Source organism: Excalfactoria chinensis, chromosome 4 (assembly GCF_039878825.1).
Source record: "Excalfactoria chinensis isolate bCotChi1 chromosome 4, bCotChi1.hap2, whole genome shotgun sequence".
NCBI lineage: Eukaryota > Metazoa > Chordata > Aves > Galliformes > Phasianidae > Excalfactoria > Excalfactoria chinensis.
In genome coordinates, this window is record NC_092828.1 from 70,890,187 (window position 1) to 70,908,228 (window position 18,042).

Below are 18,042 nucleotides of genomic sequence, written 5' to 3' on the forward strand. Positions count from 1 at the left end.
AGCTTTTTTATTCATAATTATGATTTCTATTTACTTGCAAGATAATTCTAAACTGAATTTATTTTCCATGGTGATTTCTTTCCTCATATGAACAGTTCTTTTGAATTTATGTTACATTATGGTATAAACAGGGAAACTTGAAAACGCAATCAATAAAACAACTTGATTTAGTATTTAGCAAATATCCACACAGTGGAATAAAAACAATCAAACACTGTAAGAGCTATTCCAAACCAAGCAATAAAAAGAAAATCGTATTTCAAATGGGGCAGCTATGTATGCCTGTGGACACAGACACAGACACATGCGCACACACATTTTTCTATTGAAACATAAAAAATAAGAACTTGTAGACATAAAAAGAATGGAATTTCATGACACGTAAGTGCAGAATCAGGGCCAAAAAATTTAGCAAAGTAGTTATAGCTAGACAAACCTGTTTGCCTGTATCTGATAGTGCAGATGAAACCGTCATGCATTAAGTGTATGGTTTTAATAACGCCAGAAGATTCCTCATAGGTAAATGTGACCTGAGTAGTGTCATAAAGAATCTCAGAAAGTCGAGACTGTTTGGAGTACTTATAGAGGACTCTGCGTCCTGTCCCAGGATACAACGTTTGCAGAAGCCGTCCATCTCTGGTGACATCCTGTATGAAAGCCGCACCACTGTCTGGCGGGGTATAGATGTTGCGATAGTACCCAACAGAGAGCATGGTCTGCAAGGCATGGCGTACCATGCTGGGCATGGTGACCGACAGCAGGTAGTCTGACTGGTCATACTCAAAGATGTAGCGGCGCTGGCTGTGCAACAGGAGCATCACGGACTGCAATCAGACAGGAATGGCAGTGTAAGAGGCTGATCAAGCACTTTATTATTCATCAGCTATCTGCTCTTGTAGGTTACTCTTACTGTCTGTTTAACCCCAAGTCAAGCTTTCAGCTCCAGCAGACCTGGCCAGCAAGGTGACATGGAACAGAAGGAAAATTATAATAGGGTTAGAGGTAAGGACCCCCAAACTGGAAGGCAGATGTGGCTCTCAGTGGCATTTCAGCCTCATGCTGACTTACTGCATTACTTTGAAACATTTAGGTCATCCTCTAAGGAAACTACAACAGAGGGTACCTGTTCCTCACTCCTAGGTAGAGCATCTGTACCAGCAGATGTTTCTACAGGAGGTAGAAAGGAGAAACATTCAGGGCTGTGTACGTGGTGTTTAGCTTTTATTGGAACTGTGCATAGTTCTAGCCCAACCCTACCCCTCTTCTATACATCTTCTATTAAATGCACATGGTCTCACAGCATGCACGATAACTCTGCTTACACAGACGGATAAAAATGGACTGCAAGTTCTTTGGTGTGACTACTTCTCTCTCTCTCTCTCTCTCTTTTTATTTATTTATTATTATTATTTTTTAATATATACAAAGATTAGGTCCCCAGCCTGCAGTAAACTACTGGCTGAACTCTCTCCTAGCACTGATATGATCCCGCTCTCTATATACTGCTCCCATGACTGTTTTTAAGCTGTCTGCCATTGACAGGGTATGAATAACAAGATCAGAAACAAGACTAATGCAACTTTAGTGCCCCTCTGTGTCATTTTACAGCACTTTGAGGCTTTTCCACTTTTGTCCAGAATAGTAAAAAGACAGTCAGTAGAATGGTTGGAGAGTTAGTATCTTGTCCAACTTATTAGGGGACACAATAAAGAGAAAACAAAATAATTCCCCATTCATCCTAATTATATTGTAGTAGATCTTTAACTATTTGCACAGACGGGATTCTAATTGTTTTAAAGAGTTTTGGAGGCGGTGAAACATCTCCCAAAACTGACATCTTGCCAAAGCAGCCAGAGCCTGCTCAGTCGCACAAAGACTGGGGCCACATGGAGCCCAACAACCACTGGCAACTTCACGCGGCTCGGCTGGGAACAGGCAACTGCTGGTCACGGCCACTAGATGTCATTTGTGCCCAACACATGCACACAGCCCTCGGCCAGCTCCCACGGCAGCGAGCAGCAGGATTTAGGAAGGGATCTTGGAGCGTGCAGAGATTTGGGAGCGCCATTGGCTAATTGAGGAAAGTGACCCAAAGAAGGGACAGTAAATGTGGTTAGTGAGAATTATTTACGGGGCCACCATCACGATGCCTTTGAAAACACAGATCGTTGGGATTAGCCCTGGGAAGGGGAAATCTTTTTGAAGATACATAATAAACTCATCAGGTGCTAATAAATGGGAAAGTAAATAAATAGGCGTTGGAAGAGAACTGTATAATTGATTTTTTGATAAAAGGAATTATTGGTTCTTATGAGGTTTCAGACAACATTTAGTAATCATTACTTAATTAACACAATGAGCTATTGACTTTAATGGGCCACAAAATTATATCTCCATGTCTAATTCTGACAATGAATTCATCTTCCTTTGGCATGAGGAACAAATTGTGATGAAAGTACATTAAATAGCTGAGAGATTATGTCCGTGGTGTGTATGACTTTCAATAATTTAATGACAAGTTGCAGCATAAATCAAGCCCGCTGCTACCTAGGCCAGTAGGCTTCTGTCATTTGCTTCAAAGTGATCAGGATTTGTCCACTTGTGCAGCATTCCAGAATGACAGATTTAAGTCATACTACTTTATTTATCAGCTCGTCAGAAACTACAAGCAGACCAAGTAGTTGGAAAGATAAAAAACATGCATCTTTCCAAAATTATGGTCCATTAGGCCCAGAGAAATAAATAACAGATTCCTCCAAAAGGCGTGTTGCCCAAATACTTGAAGGCTGCACAAATGCCTGTTTACTTGCAATTTGCAGAGTGCACAGACAAAAGGAGCCCTGACAAATTTATCTGAACCAAACTTCTGAAGCTTCCAGGGTTTGCCAATCTTGTTAACAAGTGCGAGAACCATACTGCATGCAGACAAAGAAAGAATCACATTTTTATGCATCTTTTTTTTTTTCCTCTGGGTTAGATTTAGGTGGTTTTTTTTTTGGTATTTTTTTTTTTGGAGGATCAGGCTTAAATACATTCAAAGTAAGTACAGCAAAGTTTATCTTAAAAGTACACATTTGGAACTTTTTAATATATAAATAACTTCAAAGTCATTGGATTTCTCGCGTGTAACATCCGCTATCAGTTTTACCTCACCTGCCTCCTCCTCTCCATCCCCTGTGGTAAACAGGTTCAGAAAACCGTTCCGGAAATTCAGAATATATCGGATAGTCTGAGATGCCGCCATTCACAACTAAAGTTTTGAAGGACACTGAATATAATCTCACACTGAGCTGTGAAAGCTTTCAAAATACAGATTTTTGGATTTGAGAGACACAACAGCTCCGAATGAGATGCTGCTACTGATGAATGTGATGCTGTTCTTCCTAAGACTGTACAGCATTTATTCCCCCATTTCATGACCATTACCTACAGTCATAAATGAAAATTACAACACTCAAGCAATTTAGACATGAAGTCACTACAGAAGCAGGCAATAACTCATTTTGTATTAGTTTATGTTTTTTTTTCCCCCAAAATGGGCATCATAAATACTGAAGTAATCTTTCTGTTGGCAGGATCAGTCCCTTTTTCACAGCGGTGCACTGAACAGGTGCTAGCTTGTATTCACCGCTGTGTATTTCTGGCTTAAGAGAACTGTGTTTGTTGGGAGGAAACAATTCCATTTCAATGACTTCTTTCTATTTTACTATGTTACACAGAACAGCAATGCATTTTCCATCAGTGAGAATGTCCTTTGTACTTGGACAGAGAAGAGGAAGCCATTTTATCAACTGATTAAACAAACCTGAGGTGCTGATAACTTTCTTCTGAACTAATCCATGGCAGGCTCAAAAGGATGACACATAAGTCTGAGCCATTTGTTTTGGCATGCATTTTATATAAGTCTTATATCCTACTGCAAGAGATAACATACTAACATAGTTCACAATATGGTACCTGTATCAAAACAAACATTCTTGTGTTGGTACAACAATCGACTTATAAAGCGATTTACCTTTTCTAAGTATGTGTAACTCCATATTTTGCCATCTGCCCATGTTCTGGAAATGATGTTTCCGCTTGGATCATACTCCATTTTCTCAGTCCAGGTTCCTCTTTGGATATAGGTCACTAATCCAGAGTGGGAATAAGTGATATTGACCTCATTGTATTTGCTGATGGGTGACCACAGAACTGGTCGCCCTGTCTGGTCATACATAATCCGAAGAGTGAATTTTCGATGATCATCATAGATCTTTCCAGTTCTGGTTACATGATCAAAATCAATGGAGAGAAGATTTCTATTGTGGGCCTAAAAACAAAGATAGAGGAAGAAGATGATATACCTTAATTCAGATGATGGAAACATTTCTGCGTTGGCTCAAATCAGAACAGGCAATGTTTAAACAGTATGTTTGACAATGTAGGGCACACTAAAGACAATAAAACAGAAAAACATTCAGATTAGAAACAGGAGGATCAAAAAACAAAATGCTGCTTGCGTTCAGTGTTACATATCACACTGCAGGATGCTTCCTATTTCCATATGTTCAGCTTTCTTTCCCAAACTTTTCATCTTTCAACTTTCATCTCTTCTACAGGGTGTGTGATTCCAGCCAAAGATGTGTAGTTAAGCCCATAAATTAACAAAGTTCTCCTAACTCACCTCCTCTCTCTTAAGCTCCACTAATGACAAAGGGTCAGCTGCTGCTTTGGGACAGACCATCCAGGTCCCATTCCAATGTGAAGAAGGAAGAGCTGTTCTTCTGGCTACCAAAGACCCTACCCACTAGTGTCCTCACTCTTCTTCAAAAAAGCAGCCCACTCCCAAGGCTTGTGAAAGCTGGTGCCTTGGCAGGGGAACAGGCTGACTGCTTTGACCTGCTAGTGCTTGTTGTCCCACAGGAGAATGCAGAGGGGTCACCCAATCAGAAATCAACTTAAAGGCAATCCAGATTTCTGAAGACAGAATACGCTTCTCCAGTGTTTCCACAATCTATCTCCTAAGATCATTCAGCCACCGGGCAGTCACTATTCAACTTCATTTAATTCTGAATTAGGATTTAGGGAACCATAAAACACTGCTCGTTGACTTGTCATTTTCAGATCAATGCCCAATGAGCTCATTGTATTAATTGCATTTTGCCTAATCACTTGTATAAATCTATTCCGATTAATATATGCCTTACGGAAGAGATGATGTCAGCACAGGTGTTAGAGCTGCACAGCACAGTGCCTGCTTCTCCTTGAGAGCTGGAGGCAATGCGATAAAGTAAATAGTTAAAAAATATCTGTTTAATAATTCAAGCTGTGATCGGATGGTGGTTGTGATTAGAATGAACATTATTTTCATTCCCTTTTCTGTTTTTAGATACAAAATAATTTGAAAATCTAGACGAAGCAGGTGTTCTTTCTTCAACTACCATTCCTGTGGTTTTATATACACACATGTCTAACTTTAATGCTGTTCATTTACAATAGCTGTAAAATACCTATACACCCCTGTAGACTGCTGTAACTATTACAATTTATGCTCTAATGATAGTTAAGGAGCCCAAGTAAACTGTGATGCTCAATTCAACTACATTCGCTTGTACATAGTCTGTTGGATTAAGTTTATGTTAATATATTTCTTTACAAACTTCTTGCAATTTCTGAAAAACCCCTCTTGGTGGTAAAATATCTGAAAAGCAAGCAGGAGATATAACCAGGCTCACGCTCATTTACTGTGTATGTACATACTTATATTCTTATTGCTAATATTATTATTATTATTACTGTAAAATGCAGCTAGAAGAAATGAAAGTCTTGAATACAAATTGTTTGCAATCTAATTTTCAGAAACAATATAATGAATAAGAATGGAAAACACAGAGAGACAGAATTAGCAGTGAAGATAAACAGCAGCAACATTTAAAGGCTCACACAGTCAAGGCACTTGGAGGCCTGGGCACAGACTGCCCAGAGAGGTGGTGGTGCCCCATCCTTGGAAGCACCCAAGGTCAGACTGGTCCAGGCTCTGAGCACCTGAGGGACCTGTGTTGTCCCTGCTCATTGCAGAGAGGTTGGACCAGATGGCTTTTAATGGTCACTAACAACTCTAAGGATGATTCTATGATGATAGTTAAGATTTGGAGGGGCATCATTGCTTCCTCTATATTCTGTATTTTATGTCGTTTGTGTTTACTTTCTTATATGAGATTTAAGTTAAATTTAACACCCTTCTTAAGACAAGATGCAATGATACATGAGTAGCAGGCTGCATTTCAATGCTGTCATTGAAATGCTGATTTCAAATCCCAGTGGCTTCCTACAGATAATTCCTCCAATGTACATGCAAGTCCATAAGGAACACCCTTGAGAGACAGGAGCTCACGTGCGCAGTTACAAGCTGGTAAAATCTGGTTTCTGAAAGCAGTGTTGGGTCCAAACTGCAGATGATGAAAATTCAGCTGATTTCAATAATCATGATAGTAGTTCATAAAAAGATACATTAAATATTTTTGAACATTTTTTTTGCTCCATTTCTACTGATATGGTAGACAGAAATTTTGCAGTTGTAAATAACTGCCTAAATGTTCACTTCTCTTGACATTCACTCTCAAATCTAAACTGTCTTTAATGTGAAATCAGATGAGACGATTGTGTATTTCCTTGACTGTGTCTGGACTTGAGTCAATGCAAACTGATACAGGGTAGCTGAGGATTTGACCTTACCATTACAACTTGCTACAAGGTTGGTAAATAGAGGGAGATAATTTGCTAATTATGATAATAAACATAGCTGTCAAAGCCTAAATTCAAAGGACTTTTGACTTGAATGGAGGCCAATGAGTTACTTCCATTTTTGTTATTTAAAAAATAATAATAAAAAAAACCAAACAACAGTGAGAGTGGCCAAGCATTCAATTTTCAATTTTGTAGATATTCAGTTATAAAAGCTGGCCTGCATCCAACGCCAAGTTCCTCTAACTTATGCAAAAGACAGGAGGGAGCAGAGCTGAATTCTAATCAGCATATTACTATGCATCGTGCTCATTGGTTTTAACAACAGCTCTGCTTCATTTTTAGAAGTCAATTAAAATAGCACTTCAATTGATAAAAAGAAGTCCTGCTAGATGAAGACTGATGTTAAAATGCCTGATTGTACATAGATTTATTATTAATATAAAATGCATACATGTCTACGGACTGTTTTATGTACTTTCGCGAAGTGCCAGGGCAGGCAGTTCTGCACTTAAAGGAAAAATCTGATTAATTCCTGTTTCCAACATTGATTTAGATGCTGAGATAAAGTTAGCTGTCTTTCCCAGCATTTCCATTAACATACTCATTTCTGCTTTAATTCTAGAGCAAGGAATATGTATCATGCAAAAAAAAAAACCTCACCCTTTTTAAAACACAACTTTTATCACATTATTGGGAATGTGCTAACAATGGCCTCTTTCCAAAACTTATTTTACACTAACAGCATAACACGGTTTCAAGAAGGGTTTTAATTGTGGTTAGGAATTAAAAATGTTAGGATCTGGCAGAAAAGGAATAGCTTTCCTCTCTTCAACTAGGTCATCTTTTATCTCATCCCCAGTGACCTGCCTTCTAATTTACACCTCTTAGCATTCAAAGCCATTTGTTTCAGTGACAGCATCAGGACTGATCTTTAAGTGACATCTTTAAACTTGATTTCTATGCTTTTTTATTTCCCTAGAAAACTTTTCCACTGTACTGTTTTCTTCCCTTAACTGAGGACTCCTGCAGATCTGTTCATTTCCACTGAGAACTAGTCCAATCCCCAGAGCTTTTCTTTACATTTATTTTCAAAGATCAGCATAGTTCTTTTTGCCCTAAATTGCAAGCTTTCTAACACACTTCCTATTGTGTCAGTGATGGCATATTAAGTGCTTAACAACTTTTTTTTTTTCTCCAAGCTGGAACTCACTAGAACTCACTGAAAGTTTTCTGAAGGTCTCATCAGAACCTCATCCAGGATAAAGGCTGCTTCTGATGCTACGTTTTTTTTTCTTCCCAAGCACTATTCAAGGACAGGAATTGTCAACCATAGGCCTTAAGTGCCTTTCAGTATTGGCTCACCGATTCAGACACTGTATATAGTGGGTTTTTTTTACTTCCGATATCCAGCGTGATTCCTCTAATAAACAAGTTTCCAAGAAAGACAGCTGCCTATGGGTATGTTCTGCTGCTCCTTTGTCTCCCTCTCCAGTCACACTGTTCCAGCTTCTTTACACTAGTGCTGGCTCACAACTCTATCAGCATCCCATGTAAACATCGCATCGCTAAAGCTGAACCCTGGGAATCATGTCTCTAACCTATTCTCCAAACTCTATTCATTGGCCATGGAAGCCTCAGTAGTCCATTTGTCTTCTGTGCTTATTTGCATGGTCTATCTTATGTTCAGCATACTTCTTTCTGCTATCAATTCCTCCTTTAATAAGCTATCCCACCAGATTCCTTCCAGCCTTTCTCTGACAGCCCTCAGACAGACAACCCTCGAGCTCAATGCAGTCAGAGGAGGGGAAACATCATAATGCAGGCTGCTGACTTTCTTCTGGGTAGGCAAAGGCAATGCAAAATCCCCCCATCATCTTGGGCAGGTGTAAAAGGAAATCTATAATTCACAGAAATAACAATGCAATGTTCAGCTGCTGCAATGCTAGTGGATATTTCTGGAAGGACAAAGCAAATAAGATGGTGGCATATAGATGTTTGTTCTTACACTGTAAACTTACTCGCTGGAGGGAAGATGAAGGAGGAGGAGGGGAGTACACGAGTGCTTCTATGCACCAGCAGACTGACACCAAGGCAGGTCCATCAGGTGAACTCTAGATAGCTTCAGGTTTTCAATATTTCAGTGAACATTTTTTTATGCCTCCAGCCAGAATCCATCTAATCCTGACCAGTTTCCTCCCTTTTTTGGCAAGCAATATTAAGGATCTTGCAGAGGCAAATGAAAATGAGATAAAAGAACTGGCAATCAATTTCAACAACAGAAAATATAAACTGCATGACAGGAAAGCTGTGCAGGATGAAGTACTTTGAAATGTAACGGTGATGAACAACTTGGCCCTAGCAGCATAAACAGAACAAATGACTGACAATGTCCTTTCCATTTAAGACTTTTATTCTGTAAGATCCTTAAAAAAGTATGTGCCATACAGTTACTCAAGCACAAAATCACACAGGAACCAATTGATTAGATAAAGTGAGCCACAGAGGCCACAGCTTCAATCCTGTGATCTTAACAACAAACAACACACATTTGCCATGACAATACGTTAAGCGGCCTCCCTGGACAGGGATCTGGGGACTAACACTAAGATAGGGCAGGTGCAATCAGACAGTGGGCAAGAAACACCACATGAAGATTCTTCCCCACTTGCAAGATCCTAGTAATTAATTGTGACTGTCAAGTCTGAAAGACGTCGTTTCAAATGTTTTTTCTACACGTGGTGGTAATATCATGGCCATATAATACAAAGTTTTTTGTTTCTGCCTGATAAGAACAGCTGAAAATCCAACCGATGCATTTTTAAAGTTAAATAATACATGGGATGTGATAACCAAAAAGAAATCCAGTGATTTAGTAACCACCTCCATATTTTTAGAGCTAACAGATGTTCCTTCAGAGATAATACTCATCCGGACATGTTGCAGTTAATAATGTAATATTTTAAAGGCCAGAATTCCCAGTTTTACTACTGGTACAGGCGCTTTATGGACTATTCATGTGAAAAACAGAACTGAGTTTGTAAAAAAACACGTTCTGCAAGGTAGTGGTCTCTATGAGCCTTGGTGTTACCTAATTAAATGCTGAATGTTGACCATCTGTCATTGTAATCTGTGAGTTCTCCTGAAAATAAATATAAACCATGGATGTAATGTTTAAATAATTCTCTATTAGAGCTGTATGGTAACTCAGTTGGGAAGGGGAGGGGTGGTGGGGCTGAAAGCACACAGTGGAGGGAAGAATCCACAGGATTGTGGATAGGTGGGGAGGCTCTACAACACTATGGAGATGTGGAGATGCCGTGGCACAGACATCCAAGGTATGCCCTGACAGATCTCTGCATTGAGCAGAGGCTGGAACCTGCTATATTCCCCAGAACAAAGAGGTGGTTAGATCTGAGAGGCAGAATCTGGCTCCAAGTCTGCCACTGTACTGCAGTAACTATGATTCGTCCGTTGCTCACAGCTTCCTTCAAAGTCATAATTAAGTTCTCAGTTGAAAAAGAAGAGGAAGAAAAAAAGTAATTATGTCTTGAGGTCAAGTCTAACAACCAAAATCAAACAGAGATTAAACATCCCTGCCAGTGTTGGAGGAGTTTGGTTTTGAAATTCATGGCTGGGGCCCACCATTGATACAAACTTCCCATTACACTTCTTACAGAGTAGAGCATTTCAACATGATTTTAGTTCAATGGCTTTCAAAGGGAACACTGCACTTCACACAAGAGGAAACCTTACCCTTAGCCTTCTCTCAAACGTGGAGATATTGCCTTTGGTCTGCTCCCTCCGTTGCCTCCATTCAATGAGATTTGAGTTATGCTCTCCAGGAAGGGAGATATTGCACTTCCCTAAAGTGGGACTGACTACTCCTGCTAGAATATGAGGCTCTGTGTTAAGCGTGATTTCCATTCCACTGGCAAAGGTGACTCTCAGAGACCCATCTGGGCTGACCCGGTAGATATTCTGTGTGTTATCTGTCAAAAAACAATAAGCAAAAACAGGGAATACAGAATATTTCAGATTTACAGATTTATGAAGAAAATAGCAGATGCAACAGGGTATTGATTGTCCCAAGTTTACAGACCTCTACTCATACACTAACTGCAGTGTGATTTTTCAAATCTGTAACCTCCAGATCTTCACGTCTCAGGAACTTTCTATTACACTGGGCCAAATGATCTTCATTGCATATGTTTCCTGAGCAGGACTAAAGAGTTTTGCTTTCAGCCTAGCAATACATGAACTCATAGGCTGGGTTTTGACCACTGATATACTTCTACTCTTCCCCACTAGCAGCGGGACCCCAGGGCAGAGGTTCCATGATGGCCAGCCATGAGACTGAGTATTACTATATGCTTAGGGCTAAGAGACAAAGTGAGTATCACTCTTAATAATCAATTCCTCCTTCCCATGCCATCAAGTGCTGCCATCAGGACACATAAAGAATTCATGGCACTGGCCAAACATGCCATTTCACTAAAGAGCACATTGCTCTTTGGGCACAGTTCTCAGAATTACAAAGCTTGGCGTTTTATGGGTCAATCCAATTCCCCTAGATACTGACATGGTTAATAGCATGTAAAGCTTGGAGACATCAGAGATTTCAATAACTGAAATCTACCCACGGGAATTTTCTCGGAGGAAAAGAATTCACTGGTGGTTTGTTCCTAGCAGGAACCTCAGGAGAAATGTAAGTACTACCCAGCTATTTGTACTGAAACAAGGAAGAAACAAATGAACTAATTTCAGTGTCTTTCTGTCAAACAGTTAAGAATGCGACAATATCAAGAGTTTAAAATGTGAAGACTAGGAAAGAAATAACAGAAATGCCTTCATTACCTTGTTTTAAAGTATATATTGTAGAAGTAGCTGAGAAGTTTGTAGCTGTGACCACGTTCTCCCTGTTCGAAGTATCAAGTTCCACTCTTGTCAGTTTTTCAACATCACTGTGGAAACTGCTGACTTCTCCGGTCGGGAATGTGGCATTGGTCAGGTGGCCATCAGAGTCGTACCTGCAACACACAGCGTGAACACCACAGGAATATCGCGCCTGTAGATATTGCTGACATTTTTAAAAAATAAAGGGGGGGAAAAAAGCATTTTCAACACTACTCAAGAAGCAAGAAGGTAGGAATTAGCGTATGTTTCATTCTGAAAGCCTATATTTCCTAATGTGAATTCCTGCTTATGGTATGAGAGGTGTGTCCACTGGATGCTCCTTGGCACCAGGCAACTTGTGCGTCCCACAAAGGCATGTTTGTACCCCGCAGCACTGCTGAAGCCAGACCTTAGGCTACTGCAGCACTCCATAGAAGTGAGGTGCTGGAACAGGCTGCCCAGAGAGGCTGTGGATGACCCATTCCTGGAGGTGTTCAAGACCAAGTTGGATGGAGCCCTGGGCAACCTGGGCTAGTACCAGATCTGGAGGTTGGTGGCCCTGCCTGTAGCAGGGGGTTGGAATTTGATGATTCTTGGGGTCCCTTCCAACTCAAGCATGACTCTATGATTCTGTAACTGCCTTTTGCTGCTGATGAGTGAAGCACATAATGTGAATAGCATTTGCATGAGTAAAATCGACAAATGTTCATAAAATAGAAACCCACTTGAACAGGTAGGAAAGCATAATTAAGTTTTCATCTTCTATTTCTGCACTCGCAAAATATATCCTCAGCTGGTGTACCAACTGGCAAAGCCCTGCTGCCTCCCAGGAGAGCTCTTCCAATTCACACCAGCAGGTGATCTGGCCATGTCCTTCACTTTAATGGGTTAGCATCCTTTCTTTCAGGCCCTCACCTACCTCTAATCAGACAAAATCTGTGTGTCACAAAAGATATCAATGAGCAAAATCAGGAATTCTCTTTTCCATTCAATATGAAAAAGAAAATAGAGCAGCTGTTCTTCTCAATTGAAACACTGGAGAGAGAACTTAGAAAACATCTTGTATTTTTTGACAAGCAAATTAATGAAATGTTAAATACAATATAATCTCTCTCTCTTCCACCTCTTACTGCCCTAACGCACTTTGTGTTACTTCTTTACACCTCACCCTGATGTCGGTTCTGTGCCAGTGGACTGAGTGCCACTCTCTGTGATTAAAACATATTAAAAGTACTCCTTTTCAGCATTACAAAACTCCACAAACACTGGGCAACTATATTTCATTTACTACTTGATCAAACAGATATGACAGCTTGCTAAGTTATTTGGATTCTCTACATTACCACTCAGAAATCCTCAAATCATACATTTTTATGGGATAAATGCAGCCAGTGTATTGGAATATTTCTTGTGCATAAGAATCAGGTTCCACCTCTGCAAAGAACTGTTTTTGCTGCTGGATGCTGCTGATGAAGTGGTACAGAACTCCCTGCTCAGTTGAAAATGGGACTGGATAGCAGACCAGACTTGGCACTGAACAACTAACATGAGGCTGTAGAGCACCTGCTGATGTACCCTAATTGAAGTAGATGGTACAGGTGAATTCAAGGTCAGTGTCTCTATAATGGTTTCACAGTGTGATCATCTAAAGGGCTTTTTTATTCCAGATTACTTCAAGAAACCCAGCCCTCTGAGGACAGGTTCTGCCACTTTTCACATGATGAATAACAGCACACTTGGTCTCAGTCCTTGCAGAGCAATGTCCTACCCATACTAGCATGGGCAGAACCATGACGTATTTCTTAATGTTAATTTGGTGCCCAGTTATCACACTGTTAATCATTCTAGTGACCATTTAATCATGGAAATAATTGCGCTGATTTCAGTACTCACATGAGGAAGTGCTCACCAATATTAGAAAAGCACACTTGGGGATAGAGCTTCACAATCTATTTGCATTTCTATGTGTAGCACAGTTAAGAGTTATTTCATTTCAAAGGGAAAGCAGTCTAATTAATTTTTTTTTGGAGAGGGCTGTTTCTTGCAGATGTTTGCTTGTCCTTGATTTAATAGAGGCCCAGTGTCCCCCTCCCCTTTTATGGCTTTAATGATATAATATTAGGAAAAAACCCTATATGACTGAAATTGTACATTAGTACATAATTTTATGCAAGAGCTCTTTCAGTACTTCCATTCCATCAGATTAAACTAGATGGATGACAAGTACTTTTGTAGGTGGTTTTCTACCTCTTAATAATTTCCCTCTGTGAGCGAATCTGACACACGGGTACATGTTCTGAACAGTTCATTATCTTTGCTCATATTCCCAAGTATGTGTGATAGGTGTTGTTAAACAAACTCATTCCTATTTCAGCTTGATGGTGACATGGATTGAACTTTGGGATGTAAATGCAAATCTAGCATAAATGGAAAAGCTGATTGCAGGCAACTGGAAAGTTGCTCATATGTTAATTCTCTAAACTCCAACACTATGCTTATATATGACTAAGGACCATCACCTACCATGAGCTATTTACAGTGAAAAGGAAAACAAGCTTCTGAAAACACACCTACATTCAGCATATCATTGATCGTATCAACTGTCCCTCTGACACTTGGCATCTCGGCCATTCAGAAAGTTGTAATATATTATGAAGATGACTTAAAATATTGGTCTGAACAATAAATACATTGATTCAGACAATTAATTGTCTGAACAATAAATATTAATATGACTTTACCAGTTAACATTGCTGTTATTTTTGTAATGTTAAGATCTGTAACACTGTTAATTCTACTGATCTAGACTGGCAGAAGTGTGCAAACATACAGTCTGTACAACTGAAAGCATCAGTGTGGACACTGTCCCTCCATGTATTTCTGGGTGAAGAAATCAGTACTACATACAGTGGGAGGACCTGACAAGAAGGCAAAGTCCTTTAACAGGAAATCTTACTGAGTCCTGCATTACAAGCTACTTGCCAGAGGACAACAGGCATGAGCAGTAATTGTCTGAAAAGGATTAAAGCTGATGTCAGCGGGACAGAGTAGGAGTAGCAATATTAAAGCCACTGAGAAGCACAGGACTACACATAATCCCCTCTAACACGCTCAAACAATAAGGGCCCTGAAACAACGCATATTGTTCAGCATTTTAAGAAGCAGTAGACATGACTTGGAGCTACTGTGAAAGCTTTTTGAAAGTGTCATCTGTCCATCACTAGAACTGATCCCATCCTCTGGTGGGAATTTAAATGGATCTCCCTTCTTTCAAAGAAGCACATATCTTAATTTACTTGTAGAATAGGTATCACTCTTAGATCAGTGTTTAAACTGCATCAGACAGCAGTGAGCTTTGTGCTCTTGCATGAAACTTGCAACTTCTATTGCTAGATGCCAGATAATGAGAACAGAACCAGGGAGGCTCTGCATGGTTTTGTTCTGAATATCATCAAAAATGGCCCTAATTGTTTATACCTAGAGCAACACTACCATTTATTATGCCTTTAGGAGAATAATGAAGGGCAAAAAGGAAAAATATCCCCTTCAACAACAAATCCCACACTCTAGGCAGCAGTTTCCCCTGCTTCTATCCTACTTGCAGTTTAAGAAAAAATAATTCTTAAAACCTATAATGATGGTGACTCAGCTGCCTTTCCAGGTGACTTATGCAGTAGCTTAATTTCTATTCATATCTCACCTGGATGGCTTTTCATTTTCCTTTTTGACAATGGACTCCTATGCCCTACAGAAAGCAGGCATTATTCTCCTTGAAGTACTCGGAACTAGTAGTGCAGTGTTAACACATGATTTCCATCAGTCACTTGCCATGTTCTCAAACAGGAACTATGACAATTAATTATAAATAATGAGAAATCCTGATTTCTCACCTCTTTACAAATCAAACATTACTTTTCTCTCAGGTTGTTCTCTCCCAGGGACCAGACTCTAACATTCTGACTGTATCCTTACTGGCTTGTCTTGATCTTTATGAGTCCTGTCAAATGTCTCAAAGCCTTGCTTATAGGGCCATTCCTACACCACTAGTATATATCTTCTACTATCTCCTACTATATATATATATATATATATATATATATATATATATATATATATATATATATATATATATATGCATATATTTATATGCATATATTTATGTATATTTGTATTTAATTATATATCCTCTTTCCCTACCAATGGAGACAAAAGTCCATTCTTGCTTTTGAATGTTCCTTCCACCACGACTCTCAGTTTCTTTTGTAACACTCCTTTCTCCTATGAGTGTTAATTTTCCCCACTTAGCCTTCCTCAGGATTTTTGCACATCTCTGATTCACATCACAACTTGCCTCTACTTCTTTAGTTACCAGAAATTCCAAAACCATATTTGGATTTAGAGAAACAGAGATTCACTCTAATACGATATGAATGGCATGTAGTTCCAGGCAGTTTTTCTACACGTAATGGGCACTGTGTACAAAGCTTTCGCATTTGACAGGCTTTAACACTTAAGAAACATTGTACTGTTTCCTTGTAAAAGCTGGTACAGTAGCTTCGCCTTTTGAAATTACTAGAATGGATAAAATAAATAAATAAATTGTCATTTGTTTAAAACAGGCTCCTTATGTCAGAAATTCAATGCCATGGACTTACTCATACACAGTCGTCCATCCATTTTCGTCACTTTTGGTTGCTAGAAGTCCTGTGTTTCCAGGATATGTCATTAGAGCCAGGTTGTAGCCTTGGGCATAAACCCTTTTCAGAACACCATTGCTGCTTATTGTCAGCCAGTATACCTGGCCGCCCGGCACCACGACCCACAGGGGCAAGCCGCTCGTGTCTCTGCGGATGTGCACTGAATTCCCATTGCTGCTGGTAATTGTGGCAACATCCCCTTCCCCGCTGTAGGTGAAGTTGTAAATATAGTCTCTCGTGATGAGGTTCAGGGTGTGCAGGTGGGTGCCATTGATGGTGAACTGATAGAGTTCTTGGTCTGCTGGTGATGCAATCTCATACATATTCGTGTCACTGAGGTGAGCCTTGTTTCGGCTGACGGCGCGGATGCGAACGTTACCAAGGTCTGCTACATACAGTGTGTCATCAGGAGAGACTGCTAGGGAAGAAGGTGCTTTCAGCTTCGCATCTTTGGCATATCCACCATCACCTGGGAGATAAATGGTAATTTTAGTAATCTGTATTGTCTGCATTTAAGATGAACCTCAAAGCCTGGCATACTGCTTCTTCTCAGCGTTTATATGTCAATTAGAGTGTATCTGCTTACGATTCATTAAACTTCCATTATCTGAAGTTAGTGCAATGCTAGATCAGTCTCAGTAAAGACAAACTAGAAAACAAATTATCCAATTTACACCATTTTTACTAACTCCAAAGCCCTGATGCTCAGGGAAGTATCATATAGCAAAATGTGAAAGAAAAAATGTTAATGACAGGTGAAGTTTCATTTCCTGCTTCTGGTATGCTGATATGTGGTCCAAGTAGAACTGTGGTATAAATAAAATGAAGAGCACATAAAAATCAGTAATTCAAAGTAATTAAGTGAAGCAAAGATTGGATAGTACTTACAAAAATCTCAACATTATAGGAAAATAAATGAGATTAATAGCCAAAAAAAGGCCTTGAAGATATACCCCCTCCTATATCAATTGTAATTTTACTTAGTACTTATAAATTCTATTTATTTTAAGGTTTAAAGAGGATGTTTTCATGACCATGGGCTGTATACCTGAGTATCAAAATGAATTCAGATGAACAGGATTTTGTGTAACCAGAAAGGCAGCATATTAAGCCTCACTTTTAGAGAGCGCCACATTACTGTTACTATTGCTCTCTTTCTCCCGACTCAGAAATACAATTCGATGGAGATTTGAGCATATCCTTTGCTGCCTTGGAAACAGACAAATGAGTTGCTCTCTGCCAACCTGCACCTGCCTTTCACCAGCCCAGCACTTGCACAATCATTAGATTTGCCACAGTACTTTTTTGAGTGAGTGCTGAGGGCAGATTACCTCAATCAGAACCCTGGGCAGGATGTTGTTCAGCACCTGTACGACAGTGCCATACCTGAAGCTGGCAGCATGTGGCAAAGCTCATGAGATTTTGATTATCTAGGATGGGTCAGGAACTCAGCTCCTCTGAAAGACCATTTGCATTTTTTTTCTCTCCATTCTTGACATACTTTATGTTTTCTTGTCAGTCATTAACCTTTTACTCGAAATGGGCGGCTTATGAGTTACGATAGCATTACAGAGCTGAACAAAGTGGTTCTTGGAGGTGACAAGATGACAGTATACTGCCTTCCTCTGTGTAAGGGAACGTTCTCTTTGGTTCCATCATGAAATAGGTTTATGTGAAAAAAAAAGGCACAATAAGGAGGCGTGAGATAGCATTTTTCACAGAT

The 18,042-nt window shown here is 39.7% G+C and overlaps 1 protein-coding gene across 7 annotated transcripts in view; it reads right to left on the reverse strand.

Annotated features, from left to right (window-relative positions):
- TENM1 (teneurin transmembrane protein 1) overlaps nt 1-18,042 on the reverse strand; it is an 813,967-nt gene that overhangs the window by 8,449 nt on the left and 787,476 nt on the right. For all 7 annotated transcript variants that reach the window (XM_072336858.1, XM_072336859.1, XM_072336863.1 and 4 more), the window contains 5 exons: nt 16,278-16,788; nt 11,584-11,756; nt 10,483-10,718; nt 4,016-4,312; nt 437-824 (listed from right to left, as the gene is read on the reverse strand). In XM_072336858.1, coding sequence (XP_072192959.1) covers nt 437-824; nt 4,016-4,312; nt 10,483-10,718; nt 11,584-11,756; nt 16,278-16,788 — 1,605 coding nt within the window. The remainder of the gene's footprint in view (nt 1-436; nt 825-4,015; nt 4,313-10,482; nt 10,719-11,583; nt 11,757-16,277; nt 16,789-18,042) is intronic.